We start from the raw sequence: 13,777 nt of genomic DNA on the forward strand, positions 1-13,777 counted from the left end.
AATAAGGGATTTTTTAAGAGGAAGGGAATTAGGGTTAGGGGGGTTCTGCGTTGGGGAATGAAGAAGAGAAAGGGGAATAGTTAGGGAGGGGAGGGGGGGGGGGGTAAGTAAACACTCTAACACAATTATACAAAACAAAAAATAAAACAAATTGTTAAGATAAACAGGCGGAACTAGCGCGGTACGAGCGCGGCGCTATTGAAAATAGTGTACTTGGCCATATGCGCGGCCACTACCGCGGTCAGTAGCGCGATCGCGCTTCTAGTGCAGTCACTAGCACGGTCATAGCGCGGTCGTGCTAGTGGTTGAGATGCTGAGGCAGAATGTTTGCCCATATGCGCGGCCTGTAGCACGGTTGGTAGCGCGGGCGCGCTCCTGGGCTAAAACATTTTCCACTTTTTCACCTGTTCCTTCCGCGTCCAATGGAATTGTCACCTGCCCAAGCTCACCTGCATTGGTTAGTACTTACAAAAATCAAAATTAACAACTACTAACTATACTAAAGTCACTATACATTGGGTTGCCTCCCAACCAGCGCCCTAGTTAATGTCGTGGCACGACAGTTACAACAAATCAATGGGTTACCTCCCATGCAGCGCCTGATTTAACGTTGCAGCACGACGCAGTTGAGCGCTTTTGAGGTTCGCTCGACCTCTGAGGTTCAGTCAGATAGATCACTAACACTTCCTTGGGTTCATCCATGCCCACATATAGTTTCAATCTCTGCCCATTGGCTCTAAATGTATGAGAGTCTTTCTCTTAAGCAATATCTACGGCACCTGGAAGGAAGCACTTCGACCACCCGAAATGGTCCAGACCATCGTGACCTGAGTTTACCCGAAAATAGCCTTAATCTTGAGTTATAAAGCAGCACCATGTCCCCGGGCTTGAAATTCTCTCCACAATGTTCTTGTCGTGCAACCCCTTCATTCTCTCCTTATATAACCTCGTGCTCTCGAAAGCAAGATATCGGAACTCGTCTAGCTCATGCAATTCTGTGACTCTAGTGGTTCCCGCAGCCTCAATGTCCAAATTCAGCTGTTTCATTGCCCACCAAGCTCTATGTTCTAGTTCCAAAGGCAAGTGGCAGGCCTTCCCGAACACCAACTTATATGGCGACATACCAATTGGTGTTTTAAAAGCAGTTTTGTAGGCCCAGAGTGCATCATCTAGCTTTTTCGCCCAATCAGTTCTTGTGGCGTTCACAGTCTTGGTCAGTACACTCTTTATCTCTCTATTCGACACTTCGACCTGTCCGCTGGTCTGAGGATGATATGGTGTTGCCACCTTGTGGCGCACATCGTACTTTGCTAGCAATTTCTCGAAGGCATGATTGCAGAAGTGAGTGCCTCCGTCATTGATAATAGCTCTCGGGGTCCCGAACGGGTGAATATATTCTTCTTCAAAAACCCCACCACCACTCTTGCATCATTGGTGGGGAGTGCTACAGCTTCCACCCATTTGGACCCGTAATCCACAACAACAAGTATGTACTTATTGCCAAAGGAGCTGACGAAGGAGCCCATGAAGTCTATCCCCCATACATCGAACACTTCAACATGTTGAATTGGGTTCATGGGCATCTCATGGCGACGCGAAATGTTCCCGGTTCGCTGACATTCATTACAGCCCTTCACCCATTGATGTGCATCCTTAAACACTATTGTCCAGTAGAACCCGGCTTCTAGCACTTTTGCTGCCGTCCTGACTCCTCCAAAATGCCCGCCATATGCCGATGCGTGACATGCCTGCAAAACGGAAGATTGTTCTATCTCGGGGACACACCTCCGGATCATATTATCAACTCATATTCTAAACAGATAAGGCTCATCCCAGTAATACATGCGACAGTCATGATAAAACTTTTTCTTTTGCACAGAGGAAAGGTCATAAGGAACTATACCGCTTGCCAGGTAATTTGCAAAGTCTGCATATCATGGCACTTCCTCAAGGCTTGTGGCGTGTAGCTGCTCGTCTGGAAAGGTTTCCAGAATATCCTCTACCTCAACTGCATTTTCAGATCCTTGAAGTTGTGATAGATGATCAACGACTTGGTTTTCTGTGCCCTTACGGTCACGAATCTCCAGGTCAAACTCTTGTAGTAACAGCACCCAACGAATCAGGCGCGGTTTGGACTCCTCCTTCTCAATCAAGTACCTGAGAGCTGCATGATCAGTATATACAATTACCTCAGAGCCGATCAGGTGTGATCTAAACTTTTCGAATGCAAACACCACCGCCAGTATCTCCTTTTCAGTCACGTTGTAGTTCAGCTGAGCTCCACTCAACGTTCTATTGGCATAGTAAATTGGGTGCATTAGCTTGTCTTTCCGCTATCCCAGTACTGCCCCCACTACATAGTCACTGGCATCACACATGAGTTTGAATGGTTACTCCAAGTCGGGGGCAATAATGATGGGTGGCGTGACTATCGTCTTCTTCAACTCCTCGAATGCTACCCTGCAATCATCAGAAAATAAGAAAGGGTGATCTTTTTCTAACACCTTACAAAGAGGGTTGGCAATTTTTGAGAAGTCTTTTATGAATCTCCGGTAGAAACCGGCATGCCCGAGGAATCTCCTGATTGCCTTGACTGATGTGGGGGGTGGCAGCTTTGCTATCACGTCAACTTTAGCACGATCCACCTTGATTCCCTTACTTGATACCCGGTGTCCCAAGACTATGCCCTCTTGTACCATGAAATGGCACTTTTCCCAATTAAGTACCAGGTTAGTCTCAATACATCTTTTCAATACTCGGGTCAGATTTATAAGGCACTCGTCAAATGAGTTTCCATCACTGAGAAATCATCCATGAACACCTCCATTATGTCTTCGACCATGTCAGTGAATATGGCCATCATGCACCTTTGGAATGTGGCGGGTGAATTGCATAGGCCAAAGGGCATCCTCCGAAAAGCATAAATTCCATATGGACATGTGAAGGAGGTCTTCTCTCTATCCTCTGGTGCAATGGAGATTTGATTGTACCCTGAGTACCCATCCAGAAAATAGAAGTGAGACCTCCTTGCCAGTCTGTCAAGCATCTGATCAATGAAGGGAAGTGGGAAGTGGTCTTTCTGGGTGGCCAGATTTAATTTTCTGTAGTCCATACAAATTCTCCAGTCTGTGATGGTTCTTGTAGAGATCAGCTCATTGTTATCATTTTTTACCACCGTCATACCACCCTTCTTAGGAACACATTGCACCGGGCTAACCCAGTTGGTGTCAAAGATGGGGAATATGATTCCCGCATCCAACCACTTAATCACCTCTTTCTTCACCACTTCCTTCATGTTGGGGTTCAGCCTTATTTGGTGCTCCCTGGAAGGTTTGTGCCCCTCTTCCAACAGAATTTTATGCATGCAATATGCCGGGCTGATTCCCTTAATGTCTGTCATGGTCCACCCAATGGCAGTCTTGCACTCCTTGAGTACCTGCAAAAGCTATTGTGCCTGCACATCTAACAAACTAGATGAGATAATAACAGCTAATGTGGAGTTAGGTCCAAGGAACTCATACCTGAGATGGGCGGGCAGCGGCTTCAACTCCAGCTTTGGTGGTTCTTCTATGGATGGCTTGGCTGGAGGAGTTTCTCTGTTTTCTAAGTGCAGGAGCTCGAATTCAAGTGTTCTATCCCAAAACCCTCTGCCCTCTAGAGCCAGCACCCATTCTGCCAATTCTTCCCCATTCACCTCATCTAAATTTACAAGACATGCAGCAAGAGGATCCTCAATAGTCAATCTCTCATCATCCACTTCCATGATTACATCCACGTCATCAATAAGAGAACAGTAGGCGAATTCACTTGGTCACCTCATAGATTTCTGCACGTTGAATGTTATCTATCGTTCAATCTCATCTTGCGCTCTCCAGTTTCACAATCAATGAGAGCTCTCTCTGTGGCCAAGAACGGCCTTCCCAAAATTATGGGAATTTCTTCATCCACCTTGCAATCCAGAATCACAAAATCTGCAGGGAACACGAATTTCCCTACCTGTATCAACACGTCATCCAAGATACCAGAAGGTTTTTTCACGGTTCTGTCAGCTAGCTGCAACAACATAGATATGGGTCTAGCTCTTCCAATCCCCAACATCTTATAGATCGCCAGGGGCATAAGATTTATGTTAGCCCCCAAATCACAAAGTGCCTTGGCAAAAGCAAAGGTACCAATGGTGCAGGGAATTGTGAAACTCCCTGGGTCAGACAACTTCTCAGCAACTGGTCTAGTCACCATAGCGCTGCAGGTCTGAGTTAGAGTCACTGTGGCCAAGTCTTGGAAATCGAATTTTCGGGGCATCAAGTCCTTCATCATTTTTGCATAACCAGGCATCTCCTTTAAAGCATCAATCAATGGAATATTTACCTGGATTTGTTTCAGCATCTCCAAAAATTTCTTGTATTGTTCCTCTTTCTAGTATTTGGCCAGCCTCTATGGGAATGGTGCTGGAGGTCTCTTCTTCTCAATGATTTGGATTTTCTCATTGTCAGATACCACCTTAATTACCGGTTCCTGGGCTGTCTCAGCTTCTTTCTCAGCCTCAATCTGTGTGTTGGGTTCTTCCTGGGCAGGCTGTACTGTCACCTCTGTCAGTTTCGTTGAATCATCTAGCTCAATGGGCACTGGTACAAGTGTCTCAGCCTGTCTGCTTTCTCGAGCCCTCTCTTGCTCCAAGTCTAAGTCTCTGCCATTACGTAGACTCACTGCCATCAGCTGCTTCGGGCCTTGATCTTTTAGATTTACCTATGTGTCTGCAGGCAATGTCCCATGAGGACGATTATTCAAAGACATCGAAATCTGGCCCATCTGTACTTCAATATTCTTTATAGCTGACTCATGTGCATCTACCCTTTCACTCATTTTTGCATTTGACCCAATAACCTGCTGTATCATTGCCTCGAGTCTAGCAAATCCATCTTCCTGTCTCCCACCATGTTGCTGCTGAGGAGGATGAAAACCCTGCTGCTGATTTTGATTGTTGTATCCATGTGGCCTTTGGTAAGGTGCCATATTATTGTGAGGTCGCATACCTCCCATATTTCCATTGTTGAGTTGTGGTTGGACTAGCCTGTATGGATGATTCTGTTGGCCCCAATTCTGGCCACCCTGTCTCTGGCCCCCATAGATAGACACATAATTCATATCCTCAGGATAATGGTGATGATCACTTTCTGCATTCCATTGGTTACCAATTGGCTGACTAATGCAAGATGTGCATAAGCCCCCATTGGTAGTATCTACAATATGTACCTGCTGCTTCTGCCCTGACTCTTCCACCTTTTTGGTGAGTATACTCATCTGTGTCACTAATGTGGCCATATTTTCAGCAAGAGTGTTGGATGGATCTAAGGGCACCAAGTGAACTACTGGAGTGATAGGTGCATTCCTGGTTGTCCACCCCGAATTCTGTGCCATCTTGTCAAGCGGGACCTGTTTTTCTCTCCATGTTTTGCTCAAGAATGCTCCACCAACTGAAGCATCAACATTAGCTTTCACACCATCTGTCAGACCCATGTAAAATCGCTGCCCCAACATCTGCTCTGGAATATCATGGTGCGGACATATAACCAACATTCCTTTGAATCGTTCCCATGTTTCTTGCAGTGTTTCCATTGGTTTCTGTTTGAAGCTCAAAATTTCATCAATTTGCTGAGCAGTCTTGCTGGGTGGATGAAACTAATTCACAAATTGCTTGACTAATTCCTCCCAAGTCGTGATGGAGTTAATGGGGAGTGAGTTTAGCCAAGTCTGAGCAGCTCCTGTCACTGAGAATGGAAACAACAACAGCTTTATTGCTTCCTGAGTTACATTGGGTTGCCTTTGAGTTTTGCAGATTGACAGGAAATTCTTCAAGTGCTGTTGAGGATCTTCAATGTATGACCCCGAAAATAGTCCCTTGTTTTGCAACAAGTGTAACATGTTGTTTGTGATTTGAAAAGATTCGGTATGTATCTGCGGGACTAATATTGCTGTGTCCGAATTCTCAGCTGTGGGTTGCGCCCAGTCATATAGAGGAGCCTCTGGCATAAGAGGTGCCACTACTTGCGCAGCTGGATCTACCACGTTATCCCAAATGTCTGGTTCGAGTTGTTCAGTTGATTGTTGTTGTTTGCTTTTCCGGTTTGCCCGATTCAAGGCCTTGAATACTTTCTAGAGATCTGCTAATGCTTCAAATACTTCACCAGTTCTCGATGAGTTTCTAGGCATGCACCTGTGCAACCAAGTCAACAAACGTTAAAGTTTCAATGTATAGATTGAAAATAAAGAAAACTGACTACACTAAGAATTTTTATATTTCCTTCAACTGTAATTGATAACACCGTTAATTCCCCGGCAACGGCGCCAAAATTTGATCACGCTCAACTATGCCTTATAAAAAGGACAATCGATCGTTGCAAATATAATCTGAGTATTTAGCCCAGAGTCGAATCCACAGGAAATTAACCTACCAATTACTCTTGTTAGACTCACTAAATTCTTCGTAATCAACTTCCCAAATATTTTGAATAACAATTGGTGATACTTTTACTAACTATAACTGAACGAAATTAAGAAAACTAAAAACTAACTATGATTGGGTTGTAAACAATTAAGAGAAGGATCTAAGGTTGTGATTTCCCCTATTGATGGAATCCCTTCCTGTTATGTTTCATATAGATTTGCATAATCATCTCTATCGATCATGAGCACTCTTACTACCGTAAATCTCTCCCGAGTAATTACGACAATTTACTAGACGCACTCTCCCGAGTTACGCTAGCTGGCTTTTATTACAGCTCACTTTAGATCACACCCAAAGCTTCGTTATCCCTAATCCCGCCTTTAAACCCTCGGTTATTGATTCCTCATATACTTTGGGAGTGGTGTTGTTCAACAATTAACTAAATATCCACTCTCTCCCGAGTAATACATACTAATAGGCACAGCTAATTGAGGATCCTATCAATTAACTACAACAAGAACGTAGTTGAACAAATAGAGGTTAAACCTAGCTATATTAACATAACACGAAGTTCATCCTTCAACAGGTTTCATCAAAACCCTAGACTAAATAATTATCTACTCATAAACGTGTTCATCATAGCATCAAAATTCATCATAAATGATAAATACAAAAGGAAGAAAGGTAGAACTCGATGTCGAATTATCCTCCTTGCCTCTTGCCTCTTCTTGCCTTCAACTCAATTGTAAAAACCTTGATAATGTCCCTTTGGGCGAGCTAGACCTCTTATAGGTTAAGTAAAATTACCCCCGAACTTCCAAGTTTACCCCTGAAATTATTTGTTCCGAACTGGACTAGCGCGGCCGCGCTCGTGCCCGCGCTAATGGCCGCGCATATAGCATAGTATTCTATCTCGAGTTTCTGGACTAGCGCGGTCGCACTAAGGGCGCGCTAAAATGGGTCATCATTTTAGCTCTTCTTTTCTCTCTTCTTCACACGTACTCAGCTCCGAGGGGCTTCCCTTGATTTAATTTAGCTCCAAACACTGTCCTAAGTTCTCATAAGCGCAACTCGCTCCTGCAAAACATGAAATTCACAATTAGAGCCAATTTATCGTCATTTAACTATCCTAGAACAGTGAAGCATAGTCAATTTGGGGCATAAACAGTCGCCAAATTACATGAATCTAGCCTATTATCACATCTCCTTCAAAATATAGGGACACCAATTTCATTCTCTGTTGTATAGTGACTTCTTCATCAACAAAGAATTGGTCTACCTTATACAATAAGGTTCTCAGATATTCACCATCAAATTTTGGAAATTCAACCTTAGAGTATTTGGTGAATGGAATCCTAGGCAAAGGAACATTATGGTTGTTATGGGCTGTTTGTTGAGTATTAACTGCAGGGGTGTTTTGATTGGGTGGGGGTGTTGGCTGAGGTACATAGGAAAATTGATGGTATAGGGAAGGAGGCATGTGAGTGTTTGGGGAACTATAAGCTGGTAAATAGTGTATATGGGTGACGTGTGAAGGTTTGGAAGGTATTTGGTTGTTGTTAACAGTTCCTTGATGCTGATTTTGATATGGGTAGGCAGGTCTACTTAAATCAGGTGGACCAATATATGATTGTGGAGAAATTTGGTTAGTTCTCATCAGTGATGAATGGTTTGGTTGGGGCTTGGGCAGTAGGTCTGTGAGACATTGGGCCTAATGAAGGGTGACTAGGACCAACTTGTTGCAGGTGCATCGAGGTCTGTATTTGTTCATTAATAGGAGGAAGAGTAGTTGATACTACACTCCCACTGACCCCTATTTATACAATAATTCCAGTAGTAGAAGGAGTGGCTAACTCACCAAAATCAAAGGGCTTGTCATTTGGAAAGTACAGCTCTTCCCCAGTACAACTCACATTTTTGTCTCGCTCAGGTCTCTTGCCTTCATGGATGACCTCGTTGAGCACTTCTTTGATTTCATTCAAGGCTTCTTCTTGACCTCTGCAGCTTTGCACATGGTTAGCTTCGAGCTGGTTTTGTCTAGATACAAAGCTGGACATATCAACAGACATCTTTTGCAGCATGTTCATAACCTCATTCATCTCCGTCGACATTTATCCACAGAGCCGGGAATTTGCTCTGATACCCTGATGCGTCAGCTAGGGTTTGGAAGCTAAATCTACAGCTAAGAAGAAAGGCTAAGAAAATTAAAATGATAATTCTTTTTATTCATGATAGCAACGTTTGAATACAGAGGATATATGCTTCCACTATTAGCTAAAAGACAAAAGAGTATAACTAACTCTATTGGACTCTAAATATCTAAAATTAACAATTAACAGGGCTAATGTGTAAATACCCCCAAACTTATACTTAAACTATCATATGACTCAATTGCACTTAGCTGAAACTTCAGCTAAAGTGCCTTCTTAACTGACTTAACCGTTAAGTACGACTACGCAAGCTCAACGTATAACTCTGAACAACTGCAATTTAATCTTCGCATCACGTTCAAGATTGGTATTTCCAGTTATGTTTTATATTGGAAGACGTTAATTTTTCTGTTCCTTTTGTTTATACCGTAGATAGACCAAATTCGCTCAACTTTGGCAAACTTTAGGGATAATATGTGCTATTTAAAGGATAAAAATGAACTTATCCCTGAACATAAAGGACAAATTTGTCTAAAAATTCTATAAATGTCACTAAAATCATCAATATTATATCTCACGTATTGAACACCTTTTAAACTTAAACACCCTTGATAAAATTTATAACTTTGCCACTGACTGTATTACATTGTTCAACAACTAATAAGTTTGCTAAAATATCTTTAATTACGATAAACATTAAATTTTTATCATAGCTTGGGCTTGTACTCTATTTGCAAGTGGGCCTGGAGCATAAAACCGTCACCTTTATAAGGCTGCTATTCTTCAATTCACATTTAGGAGCGGCAAAACGGTTAAAAGAAAACAGTTAACCACCCATATTATCCAAAAAAAATGGGTTGGATAATGAACTTTTTAAAAATGGGTCAAATATGAATAAGAACCATATTATCCATTTAGAAAATGGATAACCAATGAGTAACCAATGGGTCTAACTTTTACATTTGTAAAGCCTCAAATTGGGGGTTCCTCAAGTTAGGGAGACTAAGAATTCTCCCAAAAGTGATCATATGCAAGAATTCATGGATAATATGGTTACCCATATTATAAGTCGGTTAACCCATTTTTTATCCGTATTAAATATGGATCGGGTCGCATAATTGATCCGTTTTTTCATCACCTGTTCTGACCCGAACCATATCCGACCCGACCCGCCAGTTTGCCACTACTATTCACATCCAATCAATCTCACAATACTGCCTTGCAATTGGCCATGTAATCTTTCTTATTCTTCCTTTTTTTGGTTTTTTCTGATTTTTCTCTTATATATTGAATCGGGAAATTGGATGGAACAGAAAAATGTTGAACTGAATTGAACTAAATTATACAACTTGAAGTATTTTCTTAATTCTACGGCGTTGTACTGAGAATTCATGATTTTGATATGTTGACATATATATTGTCTGATTACTCGTAATGGCGCGATCAAAATAGTCCGATTACAGTTATAAAATGGAATGGCTAGCATTGGATGTGTTGATGTTTTACAATTTAGTTTATTTAAATATACCACGAAAATTGTTTAGCCATTGAAAGATTTCTATGTATATGTTAGTAGAGAGTTAAGAGGTGAGTTCATATGTAGTAATATGGCCAGTGAGAATTCATATAATCGATCCTAACTTGTTTGAGACTGGAAGTTAATTTGTTGTTTATTTGATCCAGTTATCATTATCTATTAACTTGAGGTAATGGGAGACTGTAGTAGCGGAGCTATGCATGGTGTAGGGGGCTCAATTGAATCCTCTTCATCGCAAAATTGTACTTCATATATTGGTAATTCTTTTTTTTTTTTTTTATGTGTGTGTGTATATATATATATATGACTTTCTTTCCTAAGCCGAGGTCTTCCAGAATAGCCTCTCGTGGGTAAGGTCTGTGTACATACTACCCTCCGCAGACGCCTACTGTGGATTACACTGGNAGGTTGCTTATGTTCTTCAAGGTAAAAACCTATATATGGATTCGGAATTTTTAAGTCATGGGTACTCAACCGCCTTTAATTTATTGGATACTTGGTCAATATATATATTCGTATTAGTAGTTTTCCCGTATAAAAGTATAGTGTGTTTGGGTAAAACACAATGGGTGCTTGAGCACCTATTAGCCTCCATGTAGAACGGCCGCTGTTTGTCCCAATGTTGCGCGGACTCTTTAAAATGATGCTGCACCCGTGTCAGATCCTTCAAAAAACACACTAGTTTTGGAGAATCTAACACGTACTCAGAGAAATTTTTGGAGAGTCCGAGCAACATAGGTTTGTCCTCCCTTTCTTGGTTCAGTTTTGATTTTGAGGGATCGTTTGGTTAATCACATGGGAAGATTAGTATCAGCATAAAATTACTACATAAGATAATACATTGTTTTGTTGGTTGGCAGTATAAGAAAAAATAATTTGGTCGGCGGTGTTAAATAATACTCAGATTATGTGATGCGGGAATGTAGTTATAGAATGCCAGAACAAGAATATATGTATTAGCAATGTAGGGATTAAATTATTTAAAGACACAAGTTGCCAATTTAAAGTAAGTAATTCACGTTTAACAATCTCTTCATTATTACTCATTGCATAAACAATTATCCTTGTTGTAATTCTCACATAACTAGTTTGTGGACCAAACGACTGTATTCTTGATTTGGGATTCTTGTGGTTTCCTTCAATCTGGAATTTTACCAAGGATTTTGCTTGTTTGATTATAAAACTGACACTGTTCTATTGTCTCTACGCCCAGGGTAGGAGTACGATCTGCGTGCATACTACCCTCCCCAGACCCCACTTGTGAAATTATACTAGGTTATTGTTGTTGATTATTGGCTATAAACCAACTAAGCCTTATGGTCTTAGTGATGTTTGACTTAAATTTTGGTCTTATTTGATAGTTGAATTGTCTGATTTTTTATGTTCAGCCCCAAGGGATGTCTTCTCCCACCTCCATCTTATAGCTACTATTTTTTGGTCTCTCCACCACTTAATGCTGGATTTACTTTTCATATGTTTTGTGTTCTAACTTTTTGCAGAATGATGCATTCCTTTCATATGTTTTTGTGTTCTAACCTTTGCAAAATTTGAATAAACTGTGTGCATATCCGTTACTACTCGTGGGGTTTCCTCTCTAATTGTTTAGTGTGTATTCAGGTAGCGGTATTGCTGGTGTTGTACTTCCTGGACAAGAAGAGAAGGTAGTAGCCATTCGAAAGGGTGACGCGATTGCGCTTCCTGTTGGAATTGTCACATGGTGGTACAATAAAGATGTTACAGAACTTGAGATACTCTTTCTTGGTGATACCAAAACTGCAGTTAAACTTGGTTCATTCGCTGACTTCTTGTTGAAGGGGTCGAACGGCAATAATCTCTCTTGTTTTTCCCCTGAGTTTATTGGCAGAGCATGGAAATCGGACAAAAGTATTCTCAAGACTCTCGTTGGTCTGCATCTTGCCAGGAGTATCGTCAAGCTTGTTCCAGGCTTTGAAATCTCAGAGGCGGAGCTAAAGGTAACGAAGAGGTTCAATTGAATCCATTTCGTCAAAAATGATGAGCCCGTTTGGATTGGCTTAAAAAAATGGCTTTTCCGCAGAAATAGCTTTTAAACCAAAGAGTAATAAGTTGAGGTTGCCTAAATTATTGTTTTTGGCTTGTTTTAAGCACTTTTTAACTTTGTCAAATACTGAAAAAAGCTAAAAAGAACTTAAAAATTGATTTGACCAGCTTAAAAGTCAATCCAAACACCCTCCATATCATGTAACATAAGGAAAGCTTCTAGTTTAAACATTTTCTCATTTTCTTGATTTCTGGTTTCGCCACTGGTAGGACTACAGAGATGGCATGTTACTAAACTGTGAGGAAACAGCCCCTTCCCGTTCTGACACTAATGGTGGTGGAGAGATATTGGATTTGAATACCGAAAACTTGCCAATCATTGGCGACATTGGACTTGGTGCTAGTCGTGCGACGTTGAACGGCAATGCTGCGTACTATCCTGAAATTTCTGTTGATCCAGCAATTCGCGTCACTGATATTATAAAAGGCAGCGGCAGAGTGAAGGTGCGTGATTTTTGTGGTTTTGTTACAGAAAGACAGATCGAAGTTGGTGAATTGTTTGTTGTTCCAAGGCTATTAAGTGTGTTGAAAATTGCTGATCCTGAGGGCATGGAGTGGTTCTCTATTGTCACCAACGAAAATGTAATTGTTTTATATATGAGATCACATTACTTTTCATCAATGTTGCTCAGACTCTCCAAAATGTTATCATACCTTGTCGGATCCTTCAAATACTCACTATTTTTGGAGGAAAGGACACACACCCTACGACATATTTGGAGAGTCTGACCAATATAGCTTTCTATTATGGCTATAAGTTGATTCTAATCTTAACCATTTCTATTCAACAGTCCAACAACTATCTCACACTCGGCCGTTGGGGCCTCATTTCTGATAGCTCTATTCCCAAAAGTTCAAGTTCTCCTGGTAGCTCTTAATGTGCTCCATATGTACAAAAGCAATTTAGCTCCGGGATTGATTAATTGTATGCTCTTTTTTCTCAAAATTAATCTTATTAGTCCATAGCTCTATTGAAAAAGGTAGTATGGAGGTTTAAGAATAACCTCCCATTTCCAACTTTTTTTTTGGTGCTCCAATAAGCGGGGACGGCTTTATAGCCGAATATATAGGACACGTGAACTCATGATTTTTGCCAAACTAGGTATTTTATGTACATAATTTCTAGAATTGATCTAATATTATATGTTAGTACTCATGCTCCAAAGAGGCTAAATGGTGCTCTTGGTTGAATGCTGATTTATCTACCTAGAGGAATATGGATCAATTCCCATTTAATATTTTTTTTCTCCTTTTTTTGATGGTGCACTCATATTATAAACATCTTAGATCCGCCTCTGCCATAATATTCCTATTTGTATAGAAGATTAGGTTTCTTTCATAGAGAAACATATTTTCTTGTAAATTCTCTACTTTTTAGTATACCTCTTGTATACGAGAGTTTTTTCTATTATTAATGAAATTATACTTTACTTGATTAAAAACATATTTTGCTTTTTAATTGAACTTTGACTGGTCTGGATCTACGGTACATTTATTAGAAATATTTCTTTTCACAAAACTCTACTAAGAAAAAAACTTAATTTCTTGCACCCAACGTTTAATCAA

At 40.8% G+C, this 13,777-nt stretch overlaps 1 protein-coding gene across 1 annotated transcript; it reads left to right on the forward strand.

The window, feature by feature from the left end:
* The first annotated feature begins 10,304 nt into the window (after positions 1 to 10,304).
* LOC109221699 (12S seed storage protein CRC-like) lies at positions 10,305 to 13,119 on the forward strand. Its single transcript, XM_019386164.1, has 3 exons — positions 10,305 to 10,389; positions 11,750 to 12,105; positions 12,422 to 13,119. Exons 1-3 carry the CDS (start codon positions 10,305 to 10,307, stop codon positions 12,938 to 12,940), a joined length of 960 nt encoding a protein of 319 aa, XP_019241709.1. The 3' UTR covers positions 12,941 to 13,119.
* Positions 13,120 to 13,777: the final 658 nt, after the last annotated feature.

This window comes from Nicotiana attenuata, unplaced genomic scaffold (assembly GCF_001879085.1).
Source record: "Nicotiana attenuata strain UT unplaced genomic scaffold, NIATTr2, whole genome shotgun sequence".
Classification (NCBI taxonomy): Eukaryota; Viridiplantae; Streptophyta; class Magnoliopsida; order Solanales; family Solanaceae; genus Nicotiana; species Nicotiana attenuata.

Bases quoted from the DNA above. Each gene is read 5' to 3' on its own strand.
- LOC109221699 (XM_019386164.1), top strand. From the start codon at position 10,305: ATGGGAGACTGTAGTAGCGGAGCTATGCATGGTGTAGGGGGCTCAATT. The intron at 10,390-11,749 runs GTAATTCTTTTT...GTGTGTATTCAG, and splicing joins AAATTGTACTTCATATATTG to GTAGCGGTATTGCTGGTGTT. The intron at 12,106-12,421 runs GTAACGAAGAGG...CGCCACTGGTAG, and splicing joins TCTCAGAGGCGGAGCTAAAG to GACTACAGAGATGGCATGTT.